This window comes from Podarcis bocagei, assembly GCF_964188305.1.
Source record: "Podarcis bocagei genome assembly, chromosome: 3".
Classification (NCBI taxonomy): domain Eukaryota; kingdom Metazoa; phylum Chordata; class Lepidosauria; order Squamata; family Lacertidae; genus Podarcis; species Podarcis bocagei.
The window spans coordinates 36963364-36977299 of NC_138127.1; the positions used below are offsets into that span (position 1 = coordinate 36963364).

The 13936-nt window shown below is 41.7% G+C and overlaps 1 protein-coding gene across 6 annotated transcripts in view; it reads right to left on the minus strand.

Moving 5' to 3' along the window:
- SESN1 (sestrin 1) overlaps positions 1-13936 on the minus strand; it is a 51778-nt gene that overhangs the window by 6764 nt on the left and 31078 nt on the right. For 2 of the 6 annotated variants that reach the window (XM_081186611.1, XM_081186610.1), the window contains exons 2-5: positions 4922-4987; positions 3734-3934; positions 1273-1455; positions 99-338 (exon numbers count right to left, since the gene is read on the minus strand). In XM_081186611.1, coding sequence (XP_081042737.1) covers positions 99-338; positions 1273-1455; positions 3734-3934; positions 4922-4987 — 690 coding nt within the window. Of the gene's footprint in view, positions 1-98; positions 339-1272; positions 1456-3733; positions 3935-4921; positions 4988-9119; positions 9199-9288; positions 9505-13936 lie in introns of those variants that run through there. The other 4 variants (XM_081186613.1, XM_081186615.1, XM_081186614.1 and 1 more) reach the window with 4 other exon arrangements.

A 13936-nucleotide genomic window follows, 5' to 3' on the forward strand; every position in this document is an offset into this window, starting at 1 on the left:
TTGTCATATACTTTCATGTACATATGCTTCACTACCAGTGGAAATGCTGGAAAAAATGTTCATGTATGTAACTTACTTAATATAGGTGAAATACTTACAGCAATATTTGCAGCTGGGCCCTGCGTCTCATACACACCATGATTTCCATTTGCAATATCACAAATGCAGTAGCCACTGACAGAAGGTGGCCTGAACGTGTGACCACCGTCACAGTGAATTTCTGGGTTGATTCCACAGCCAAACGTGAAGGACGCAAGCGAATGATAATGTGTAAGGAGAACTACAGCATGGATCAGTTCTGCCAGGGACCAGCTATGTTCTTCAGTCTTCAGAAGTTGCTTCAGGAGGAAAAAAGATTTACAAGTTCTCTTAGAAACTTTGCTTGTAGCTACCTCACAAATCTGATTATACAATAAGGCCACAGATATTTCCAGCATGACACACACTCATGCTTTTCTATCAGGAAGATCCTACTAAATGCAAGGACTGAATACCCATGAGCAAGATTTTCAACTAGGTGAATACTTTATAGCGCTGCAACTTTATACATGATATTGCTCTATTATCAAAATTGAAGGTAGTTTAGATAATTTTGAAACAAAAATGTATGCTAGCTAAGCAAAGGGAGACCAAATAATTCTAAACACTAATTTCTAATTAATTTTTAAAGTATCTAAGGTCAGGTGGTTCAGGGACAAATTAGTCACTGATACACTAAAATGATACTGTCTAGTATAATGAGAGCTAGTTAAAAATAATTCAGTTTTGTTTTGACAAATGGAAATCAACATTAGATAGTTAATCTCAGGGTTCAAAAAGGAGAAAAAGAAAGGAAAGGAAAGGAAAGGAAAGGAAAGAGCACTTGGACCTACCATGTCCCTAAACGATCCTTCAGCATCAGGTGCTCTATGCGAACAACATGAATCATAGTTTAAGGATGGTGCCCATCCATCTGAGAGCTATATATCAAGACTTGGCAAGTACCTAGTACTATGCCATGCCCCCCCCCCAAAAAAAAACCCAGCTGGTATCCCAGTAGTAAATAGAATTTCCAAGTAAGAATGTTGTTCAGTACAGACACTTAGCACTTGTGTTTCTATTAAGATGATTTGAATGTTTTAGCATCTTATGACACAGCACATGGTAGCAAATATTTAAAAAGGTATGGATTAAAATACTAGATGCTTGAAAAGCTCCAAATAAAAAAAAATATTAAGGGAGCTTACATATATAGTATTTATATGTAAATAAATAAATAAGTAAAATACTCACTTCAATATGTTCTTTGGTAATGAGCCATGGTCTGTGCGCCAAGATTTTATTCAATTCACCCAAATTCTGCAGTTTTTGAGGTGCATTCTCTAGACCATTCAACCACTTAGGGTCTCCCCCAACATGAAGAAAGCAATTGACATGGACGTTAACCAAGTAGGAGCACTGGTGCCTAGCTGCAGCCTGGAGGGAAAATAAGCAAAAGAACTATCAAACTCAGAGATTCCCTGCAGGGAAGTTCCTTGCCTATCAATATGGATAATTACAGAGTATAGCTATGCTCAAGAATGGGAAACAACAAAAAACCTGCCTGTGTAGTCATGTTTATGTATTTTGTTTGCATAGCGGTTTATTTCTGTATGTGCTTTGTAGATGGCAAAAGCAGTACAACAGCAACTTTTATTTCTTTACCATATACAAATGTATTCACTTTATAAGCCAGTGTACTCAGAATAAAGTCCCACTGACTGGTTGCATCCAATGAAATTGTTCTTTCCACGCAAATACTGAAGCAACAGGACTCCTCCTCCCTTATCTCCTTGCAACCCCCTCCCAATTTGCTCCAGAAGATTGGAGGACGCCCCCCAGAACACATTTAGGGGGCATAAGAGGAAGGGCAAATTCTTTTACACAAGACGTCCTTGCACAAAAGGGCCACTTTGTTCCAGGTAAAATTATATAAGATTGCAGCCCATAATTTTAACTTAAATATATCAGAGATACTTTGTTTCTGCTATTTTAGTCTAGTTCCTCCAATCCCTTTCATACATGAAGGCTAGAGAAAACAGCTTGAACACTGTTTTAACAACAGCCATCATTAGATGTTTCCTCCCACAACTGTCATTCTCTTTGTTCGACAGATTTCCTGGAAAGCTGCAGCAATAATACTAGAACCTCAACAGACAGTCTTAAATTATTTGGTCACAAATGAGCCAACTACAAAGTATTAAAAGATGCGTGACTGGGTCTCTTGCCATTTTAAATTTTGCTTAAAAGCAGCCATGAGGCAAAATTTGATTGCAGCAAAAGTGCTCGGAAAGAAGTTGTTTAGACCTTTTCCTCTCCTACATTATTTCACTAATCTAAATCTACCCCCCCCCCAAAAAACCCTCCCTATTGTTTGCCCTGAATTATGCGCATTTCAGTCATTTGTTTTCTTTGGAGGGGGGGAACCTATAAAAATTTTTTCGTCCTATAGGGCGCACCAGCTCATAGGGTGCACCTAGTTTTTTTGGGGGGGAACAAAGGCGGCTTGTGGAGAGCTGCCCGAAGCCCGGGGTGCGCTCCCCGGGTTTCAGGCTGCTGTCCGCAAGCCTTGGGAGCCCGGCGGGAACTCCCACCGGGCTCCCAAGGCTTGCGGATAGCTTCCTGAAGCCTGGAGCGCGCGAGCGGTCAGTGCGCACCGACCCCTCTCGCTCTCCAGGCTCCAGCGAAAGCCTGCATTCGCCCCATAGGATGCACACACATTTCCCCTTCATTTTTGGAGGGGGGAAAGTGCGTCCTATAGGGCGAAAAATACAGTACTTTCTAGGAAGAACTAATAGCAGCTTGGAGAGGAGATTTAGATTAGTGAAACCTTTTCCCCACTGCTGCAATCAGATTTGTTCAGGGCAAACAGAACTGTCAGAATAAGTAGAAGCTGACAGGATGAGGCCACTCACCTCACCTTCCTGTCACCCTTGCTGCTGGTGGTCACCAGGAGGTGGAGGGGAGAGGCAGCAGCAAGGTACAAATGCACTTGTAGAGCCAATCCGTGTGTTTGCACCATGCCTTTGTTACTCCCACCTCTAGCTCTCAGTAAGCAGCAGTGGAATGGGTAACAGGAGGTCAGGTGAGTGCAGCTACCCTGTTCCGCTGACCACTACCAGCTAGAATACCTTAAATAATTCCTCTGCTATTCTAGCCATTCTAGCCACTGAAAAATTATAAAGTAGAAATAAGTAGAAATATTAGAAATAAGTGTTCCAGATTGCAAAAATTAAACACATTTGTTCCAATACTTTCTGACTAATATACACCACAAACATGCACAAGAGATGCCTAATCGGTGGGCCCCTGATGTTGTTCGACTTGAAATCACATCATTACCATCCATTGGTCATGCTGGCTGGAGCTGATGGGAATTGGAGCTCAATATTACCAAAGGGCTACAGGTTAGCCACAGTATGAACACAGAATTCCCACAAAATTAACAAACTTCATTTATATTTTATACACACCCTTCATTCAATTTAGAATTTTCTGACTGTACAGTCACTTAAGCATTTTAAAGAAACAAAAATTAAATTATTAAAATACACACAAGAATAAAATGCATGGGTGAGCATACATGTTTTTTAGTTTAGTGCCAAAGAGATTGCAAAGATACTAAGTTTCTCTTAAGTACAGCCATATCTGATATAGAAACTTTAAAAGATGTACAAAATACTGCCATTGCTTTCTGTTTCATAGTTTAACCTACCATGATACCAATGTAGTGTCGATAGTGAAGAGGCAGTGGGCCATCCATCTGCAACAGATAATGCTGAGTTTTTAAAAAGCTCTCCAGGTACTGTGGGTGGAAAACCATCACCAGGGCAATGTTGTCCAAATGCCCTAAAGTTGTGAAAGACTCTGCAAACAAAGCATGCATGTGGGTATCTTCAGCGCTCACTTGGATAATCTGTTTGAATTAGAAAAAGAATAGTGGCAAAACATTGTAAGAAATACAGACATAGCAGCCAATAGGAATATTTGTTAATATTTACTAGCTCCAAATTAGTTGTTAAATCTTAGTATAGCAAATTGTGTGCTGGATCAATAACGTGTAATAATATGTTTATTATTTATACCCCACCCATCTGGCTGGCGTTCCTAAGCCACTCTGGGCAGCTTACATCATATATAAAAAATTGTAAATCATTAGACATTAAAAATTTCCTGATATTATGGGGCTGCCTTCAGATGTCTGATAGCTGTTTATTTCCTTGACATCTGATGGGAGGGTGTTTCACAGGGTGGGCACCACTACTGAGAAAGCCCTCTGCCTGGTTCCCTGTAACCTCAAGCTTTATATCAATTTTTAACAGAGATAAGTGGACAGGGAACATATATTTATTGAAGGGCAGTATGCTAGCCTATAAAGAGGCAACAGTAGTAACCCCAAAATGCTGAGTTATTTAAATAGTTAGCTGTTGTGGGAAACATGTTTACGACTACTAAGCTTGGCGTAATGTTAACCAAAGCCACATTGATAAAGCCTCTTTTTACCACCCAAGTTTTATATCAGCCAGCGTGTGAAGTAGCCCAGGAAGATCACTTGTTCACCTTCTCTCATACACTCACACTATGCACTAAAAACATGCTGGTTAATTAGATTTAAACAAACATACATGTCCACTACAATTAAAGGGCAAGCTAATCCTTACCTAGTATCCAAACAACACTGGGTTTATTAAGACAAGCTAGTATGAGTGTGCCATTAAATATCAAAATTCCACATGGACATTACTGTTTTCTAATTCAGCAGAATTCTTGCCAAACTCCTGATGATTTACTGTGGACATGTGAATAATACTTTGCAGCTGTTCCTCAGCCAATACTAGATTCACCACCACCAAAAAATGTAACAAGTTCTCTGTGTACTTGCAAAATGTAAATCACCACGCACCTCCATCTCTGGGATGAATCTGCTTGGTCCTTGTCCCAGTGGTCTGGGGATCCTAATTCCAAGTTCCTAGAAAAGAAAATTGCACTATCTGAACTTTTAGCTATAAACATTTCAGCTGTGGTTTCAGGGGAAAGAAAGAATTCAACACTGAAACCAACAGAACTGTCCTTGTTGCAGAAGTGCTGCCTGTGGAAATTTTCTATCTGTGCTTCATAACAAGCCACACTTGTTTACAGTATACCATACTGATGCCATTAAAAACAATGAGACCTGGTTCACTGCAAACCTAGTTTTGCATAAAGCACTTGGCAAAGTGTCCAGAACAAGGAGTTCAGCTCACAGCTGCCAGTTGACTAATGTCAGTGATACTAAAGGCTTTTGAAGTACCTCTCTGCACATCCGCAAACCAGAATATGAAATCTGTCAGTATCTTTCAGGAAGCAACACAGCTGTAATCTTATCGAAGGTTTTTGCATGAGTGTGGGAGTTACATGCATCAACCACAAAAGTATATGCAACTGTGTTTTTAAGTTCACTGTTTAAAAATGACAAAGAACAAGCAATGATTTCTCAGACTGAAATTTCATGCCAATCTGAAACACATCTACCACAATACTTTCACTAAAAGAATCAACAGACTCCAGTGCACAACTAGAATCCTACAAGTCAGCAGACAGTGGGAAAATATTTGGCAAGAACCTTTGGCAAGGGCCACAGGATGCATTACAAAATTAGTGAGTGGACTTGCCATATACCTTTACAATTAATGTGATTAGAAAAAGCCATCTGCATACCTATATCAGGGCCAATCGTTGTGTGGTGCGACTACATAGTCAAAAGGGGGGGGGGACTGAAACCTGCTGTGGCCTATCTGAAACACCAGGCCCACAGACGTATTCAAAGAGTGCTGCTCAACCCCTGCTTCTGGGAGATGCTGAGCAGTTTGGGAACAGGGAGAGGCACTATCCTTGGGCTAACATCAGAAGGGGAAGACTGAAACCAGCTGCATCCAAATTGATGATGATGATGATTAAACTCCCCTCATCTTGTATCTTCTTTTGTTCTCCTGCCCTCCCCCATTTTCTTTTTGCTGTTTTTGCTGTTTGTAGCAGTTGGTCTGATGAGCAGTTGGGCATCATTTTTTACAGCTCAGGGTAATGTTGTTTAAAAATATTTGTACCTGACTTAATATTTTGTATTGTATTTTTAGACTGCATAGTTTTTTTGAGACACAGTTAAGTTCTATTTGGTATGTAGATTTGATTTCTTTTGTATTTCTGAGATTCCTTTACACTATATTTGATTATTATATTGCTTACTGGCTTAGAATCAGAGAAGCGTAGCATTGGAAGGCACTCCCAAGGGGCATCTAGTGTAACCCCCTGCAATTCAGGAATCATTGCTTAAAAATCCCTGACAGTTGGCCATCCAACCTCTGCTCAAAAACCTCCAAGGAAGGAGAGTCCACAACCTTCTGAGGGAATCCATTCCACTCTCAATCAAACTGCTCTTACTGTCACGAAGTTCTTCCAGACACACACACAAAAAAACATGTTTACTCCATCCTTCTTCCCAAAGGAGCCAACACTATGTTAACTGCTTTAGCAATTTCTCATAATGCTAGAAGTTGTGGACATCCAGTGAAGCTGAATGCTTCAGTATTCAGTATAGATAAAAGAAAGTACTTCTTCACGCAATGCATAAATTATGGAATTTGCTCCCACAGGAGGAAGCAATGGCCATCAACTTCAATAGCTTTAGAAGAGGATTAAACAATTCCTTCAGGAAAGAGCTGTCAATGACTAAAAGCCATGATGGCTACACTCTGCCCACATGGTCAGATGCAGTATGTTTCTGAATACCAGTTGCTGGAAACCACAGGAGGCACATGCACTTTGGTCCTAAGGTCCTGCCTCCCACAGGCATCTGGTTGGCTGGTGTGAGAACATGATGCTGAACTAGATGGGCCTGATCTAGCAGGCTCTTCTTATGTTAAACTGAAACTGAACTAGTTTGGTGTTGGAGCCGTCCATGGTTCCAACCATGGGTAGATATTTCCAATTCTCTTGTTCTCACTTTTCAGTACAGAAATAATGTGTGTTTTATAAAACCACAATATTGTACCTCTTTAGTTACGTGAGAGCAAGTTAAAACTTCCATGCCTTGCTCAAATGTCACTTGAAGACAATAACTCACTGATCATGACACCGCTAATGTCAGCTACCAGTTACAGTGGTGCCTCGCAAGACGAAATTAATCCGTTCCGCAAGTCTCTTCGTCTTGCGGTTTTTTCGTCTTGCAAAGCACGGCTATTAACGGCTTAGCGGCTTTAAGAAAAATGAAACAAACTCGCAAGAACTCGCAAGACATTTTGTCTTGCGAAGCAAGCCCATAGGGAAATTTGTCTTGCGGAATGACTCAAAAACCGGAAAACTTTCGTCTTGCGCGTTTTTCGTCTTGCGAGGCATTTGTCTTGCGAGGTACCACTGTATACTTTCATGCAATGAGAGGCATTGCATTGCAGTCATTGCATTAAAGTATTTGACATCTTTACACAAACTGATACACACTGAAAATTCATGTTTTCATTTCAGCTTGAGACAATAATGGTACTGTCTCCAAGAGAGCTATCTAGACTCAGAGGCATACTATTTTTTTGTCCCTCTTGTGCATAAAAATGGCATGCCTCTCACTACTTACAGGGAAGTAAGGTAGACAGTCAACGAGCTTCTCTTTGCTTAGTCAGAGATGTTATCCACACACACTGTTCCCACTGTAGCCTAGTCTCTGAATAACATTATGATTCATGACTGACAACTTACACCACTTTCAGATGTTTAAATTATTTGCCAGTTATTTACAATTTTGGCACTTGATGCCTTCAGAGGACTTTTTAGAAACTGAGAAAATATTGTAGTGCCTGTATATAAATGTTAAACATTCCAACTAAGTTCAGACATAAATCAAGTAGGTTTAATTGCTTATCAATATGCTGTCAAAATTGTACTGTAATTTACTGCTAATATTTCAACTCCCGTTTTCATAATGTTTTTACGTTCTTAACTACAGTCATGCATGCATAAATAATTACTTTTAGTTAAGAGAAGTACTACTAAGATCATTGTGATGTCTCCAAAGTTATATTTCTGATATGTAAGAATGCAGGAGACTGGTAAATTCCAGCATTAGTTACTGTTATTCATAAACTGATATTGTGGTTCGATGTGAAGTTCCACATTTAATTTCCCCATCAACACTTTTACTAAGTTTTCCCCACATTCTCCAAAAATTCTAACCACAGAAGGTTAACTTGAGCAGTACACTTTATACTAGAAGGTGGTTTTGAAAAGACTGCAGACTATTACAGTGGTTTTTCATTTGTTAATTAAGTTTGTGTTTGGGACTTGAAAAGTAAGTGCAGGGGTAGACAGTGCTGTGCCCTCCACCTTGTTATTGGACTTCAGCTTCTATCAGTCTCAAGCATCGTGACCATTGATCAGGGATAATGAAAGTTTTAATCCATCATGACCATTGATCAGGGATAATGAAAGTTTTAATCCAGAATCAACTGGGGAGCACCACGTTGGCTACCCCATAGCTATTATCACAATCTTTTGTGTGCTACTCTAGAACATGCACATAGCAAAAATCAGCTTTGTCCTCCAAACACCTGAGCCCTTCCAAAATAAAGCTGCAGGAGGCTTTCAAGGGAGAAATATTGCCACCCATGAATAAACAATACAAACAAAACAATACCGACATTTAAGCATTAAAACGGGCTGCAATACCCAGTTTCGAAGCACACCCAACAACTTTTAAAGACAACAATGACACTTAAATAATTGCCCTTGACCCTACGTAGAATTGCTTTCCCAGGTCTGTTGAAACCACAGAAGAGGATCTTTTACAAGCTAGTCATCCTTTGTTAGGTTCTTCGCAGGAGGACCAAATGAGGCTTCAAGAACACGCCAATACGGCAAACCAGGGGATTCAGACGCAGATCCTCACAACGCTGCAACGCTTCCAGCATCTGCCCCCCACTCCCCAAAAGGTGCTATTCTTCCCCTACATGCTTTTCCTGCAACCCAGCCTAAGAGCAAGCAAGTGGGGGGTGGGGGTGGCGAAATGCCAAGCGACGTCGACGAAGCCAGCAAGAACACCTGAAGCTGGGAGCCTTTCCGTAAACAGCTGAATCTACCTCAGGCTCGCTCGCTTTCACTCCCGTTGACTGACAGCCGAACAAGCGGCGCGCGAGCCGACTCAACTTCACAACAAGCAGACTGAAGCACCTCCAAGCCCGAAGCGAGTCCCCTCCTCCCGATGCACCCCGCTGGTTCAAGCCCTCCCTTCCCCCCCTTTTTTTTTACCTTGCGGCACTGCTGGCTTCCGCAGTGGTTGCAGCAGAAGCCCGAGGTCCGGTTGGCTGTGCTGGCCAGCTGCATGCCTACTAGCTCGGGTCACGGGGAGGAGGAGCTGCTGGTGCCGCTGCTGCTGCTGCTGCTGCTGCTGCTCAGAGCGCGCGACCGCCTCCTCGCCTCAGCAAGGGCGGCAGGCCGAGGCTTAAAAGCCAGCCTGTGGGCGGGCAGGCCCAGCACAAACAACAAGCCCAGCAGAGCCCGCCCCCTTCAGCGGCTGCCCAATGACCGGGAAGCGGAGGGACTCGCAGGCAGGCAAAAGCGCCTGGAAAACGAAGGGCTGAGGGTCTCCGGGGAGAGCGGCACGTGGATTTACGCCCCGTCCCCCTAACTCGGGCCGCGAGCTCCTGACGGCTACCCCGACCCTCATCTGCTCTCCCAAGACCTCCCTTCTCAACCCCCCTCTTTAAGCAGAAAAATAATAATAATAAAGAAGCCGCCGCGTTTTTCTTTAGCGCTGACAAGGAGAGGCACAATATCCCAGCTGCAGGCAGCGACAGGCCCTGGAGCCAGCTATCAGCCCTCTCCCCTCCCACTCTCCAAATAAAGTTCGCGTATGATCTTAGAAAGCTCTCTGTCTGGCATGCCTCCCTGCCACGGAATAGGCGCTTAGGGATACTGCTGGGTGGAGGGCAATAGCAACCACCACCACCACCACCACAACAACAGGAAAGGGGAACCAAGTCTTCTTAAAAACTGGACCCTTCCCAGTTGAGGAAAGGCTTGCAAAACGAAAAGGGCTCTGTTCAACAGATGCAGTTCACTTTAGGCTATGCTAGCTTCTTCAGGCGATTTGCTGGGCATCAGCATTGTCCTCTCCCTCTCCGATCTGCCCTGATTTCAAAGTTCCCAGTCTTTTGCCCACGTTCCAGACACAGCTTTCCTTGCTAATTGTGTCACGCCAGAAAATGATGCGACATGCTAGTTGTTGCTGGGGAACAACTGGTCTGCATATTTCCACAAACTTCCATCATCTTCATGTTCAAATTCCTACAAACAGAGGCTCCAAAGCTCCTCACTAAGGTTAAAAAGATGTTCTGTCAGTCCTTGTGACTGAGTGAGCGCGTGTCAATTTGCACTATTTTTCAAGAACTGAAAGGAAACAGAAAAATAAAGTTGCAGAAGCCAAAGCTTTCAGTTGACTCAACATGTATTCACTTGCTCTGTACAAAGCACATTAACTCCGTGTGGGGATTTGTGTACAGTTGGTTCACAGTGTTTACAATACATATCTCCCTTCAGGGAGGAAAACTGCTGAACTTGCAAAAAAAAGTGTTATTGCTCTCAACTGTGACAGGATAATGGGCTCTTTATTTTACTTCTCTCAAAAAATTGTCTCAAGACGTGTGGATTTAAAAAAAGGGGGGTTGCCTATATCTTCTTTATTGTTGATATGCATATTTGACACACCAAAATAAATCAGTAATTAAAGGAAGTCAAACTACTGTTGCTTGAACAACAAAAATATAATGATGCTAAGGGGAGTTGGATACTGCTTCACATATTACTCTAACACAGTTTAGTGATAAAGAATCTTGGAAATAGGTGGGGAAGGCATCTATCCTGCCATGAGTATTGGCTTTTGTTTTGCCAATTAATTCTACAGGTTCTTTAAAGGATCTTTGATAGTCAACATATGAGGGGAAATATATTTTTATTTGAACAGAACAGGAAAAACGCCTTAACGAGCAACAAAAACAAAACTCCTCAAACAGTAAACCTCCTTAAACCTTCTTACACAGTAACACAAAACACTCTACCACCAAGAAGTAACCCCAAAGGAACAATTTCCAAATAACAATTCTCCCACCAGACCTTCACTCACATATAACACCAGATCCAACCGTGGGAAGCCTCAGCAGTGTTTGGTCCATCATCCTCTCCCTCCTCACCCCATTGCCCTGCACTATTTATACCTGCCTCAACCAGGTGCTGCTGGATATCTCCATGGCCGCCACCTGTGGCAGTTAGGGCTCCTACTCAGGGCAATCAAGCCCCAGCTGGCCACCCTTGAAGGCAGGAGTGCTCCTGCAAGGACTCACAGGAAGGGTTGGCTGCCTAAAGCCAAGCCTACTCCTCCTCGGTTTTTCTTCCGCATTTTCCACTACAGCTTCCTGATCTGATTGTGCAAAAAGAGGCAAAAAGAGAAGCTGTATTGTCATTTAAGCATTACAAAACAGCTCTCTGCTTACATCAGATATGGGGTACTGTTGGGCCTTCAAGACATTGCTGAACTAGAACTCCCATTATCTCTGTCCATTGGCTGTGTTTGCCAGGGCTGATGGGAGTTGTTGTTCAGCAACATCTGGAAGGCCAAAAGTTCCCCACACTTGGTTTACACCCACAACTTCATTTAGAATAAGTTTCTTTCAACTCAAACAGGTAAATATCAAGTCCTTGCATATTCAGGAACCCTTCCCCCCATCTAAATATTATTTACACTGTACTAGTAAGAGATAAACAAGAAAAAAAGATAAGGGAAGTATAATGGAACCCACTTCCCAAATACCCTAGGACAGCCTGTATAAACAAAGAAAACTTCCACGCAGAAAATCTTCCAACTCCCTCCTAATAACGAACTATCAAAATATAAATCCACAATACAGCAGTGATGTTTGCAGTTAAGAACAACAACACATAATATTTCAGTGTTTCATTTGTAGTTATATGATTCTAGTATGGAATCCCCTTCTGAAGGCTTATTTACTGTTTGGTCTTGTAAATGACACAGTACAAATGCGCTGAATAGTAGCAAGACTTCCATAGATATTATTTGTGTTAAAGTGTCAACCAGCACTAGAACATTATCAACCATTTAGAACTCATCTAGATCAGTAAAGAAAAAGTGTTTTATATGCATTGTATATGCATTATAACACTGACACCAGATGGGGTTGTGGAGTTCCCTTTTCGCCAATGCGGTTTCGCATACAAAGTTTACAACGCGTTTTCCTGAAACGCTTCTTTGATGTGTCTAGATCCAGCCTTAGAATCACCATTTCCATGCTATGGAATACTCTTCCATGAGAGATTGCACAGGCGCCGACACATCTATTCAGCTGCTTGAACTACAGACGTTCTTGGATTGAGATTGTCTGACTATGGTGATTCATGTACTGGTAACCTCAAGGCTTGACTACTGTAATGTGGAGCTACCCTTAGCCCTGGTCTTGAGACTCTAGCTAGTGCAAAATACTGCATTGAGAGTGCTGTGGGTCTAGACTAAGCATGCAACTCTGATGCTCAAAAGTTTACATTGTCTGTCTATATGCTACTGGACCAGTTTCATAGTAATTCGCAAGACCCTTAACAACTTTGCTACAGAATATATTAAGGACCACTTAATCCCTTATATCTCTGCCTGACCACTGAGGTCTTTGGGGGAGTCACTGTGTGCCCCCCCCTGCCCATGGCTCGGATGCTTGCCTCAGGAGCTGTGCATTCAGAATTGTATGCCCAATTTTATGTAACTGCATGTGAAACATCTGACACTTATTGAATACTTTTTTCTTCCAGCAGGCTTTCTGGTTTTATAGTTTTAACCAATTTGCCCCTTTTCTATATTCTATGTTCTGCAACCACCTAGAGATGATTGTAGTTAAGGAGTATATGAATTGCTTAGTTTAAATGAATGAAATAATAGCATTGCCTTTATGAACATTATCACAAGTGTGGCCATATGGTGGCATTTCTGTATCTTGGGTCATGGAAACACTCAACATGCAGTGTTTAAAACCAGCAACAGCCTTCATCTTTCTTCTCTGGCAACTCTTATTGTCCAGGGGCCAGAAACTATTCCTTAATTGCTGCCAGTGTGACTTTTTATAATTCAGATTAAATAAATCTAATTTTCTTCATTAAGATTCTAAGTTTTAATTTCTTGAAAACATAACAATACTAGATTTCTTTGCCTCCATATGTTCATTAGGACTAACCTACTGAAACTCAGAAAAGTTGTGTAAATTTCTAATCTATCATACCTCTGGAAAAGAACAAAAGAGAAGAAATGAAGCAGGCAGAACTGAGCAAAGCAGGAGAAAGCAGTTGAAACATGCCACACTCCCCTTTCTAATTTTGCCCAGGAACAAAGAAGTGAGCCTAGCAACAGTTTTTACCCAATCAGAGATCAGATAAACAGGTATGAGGCTCAGCTTCTCAACACCTCAGAAAGGCCAGCCTCCTCAAGCAACTTCTCTGATTGTGTACTGTAAAAAACTGACTGCCATTTCATAAGCTGAAAAGGAACATTTGCTTTCCTGCTCTATAAGATATAAGGCACAAACAAATGTTTTCATGTACAGGGCTACCTCCACTTGTTAAATAAAAACAAACGTGTTTTCCTTAATTTGAAGAACTTTTGTACTATGAACTATTCATCTATTTAGCTTCCCTGTTTATTTTAGGACTCTTTTTTCTTTTGGACCTTGGCACAGAAGTTGTTTCATTCTGTTCAATCTATCAGCTTGTCCATCTAAAGTCTTGCCTATTAACTGAGATCTCATTGTACTGCTAAACATACAAATTCAAAGATACACTTAAGTACACCCCCAAAAAAGAAACATCAGCCCAGTTTAATGCTGCTGTAGGTATTCTGGGAAAA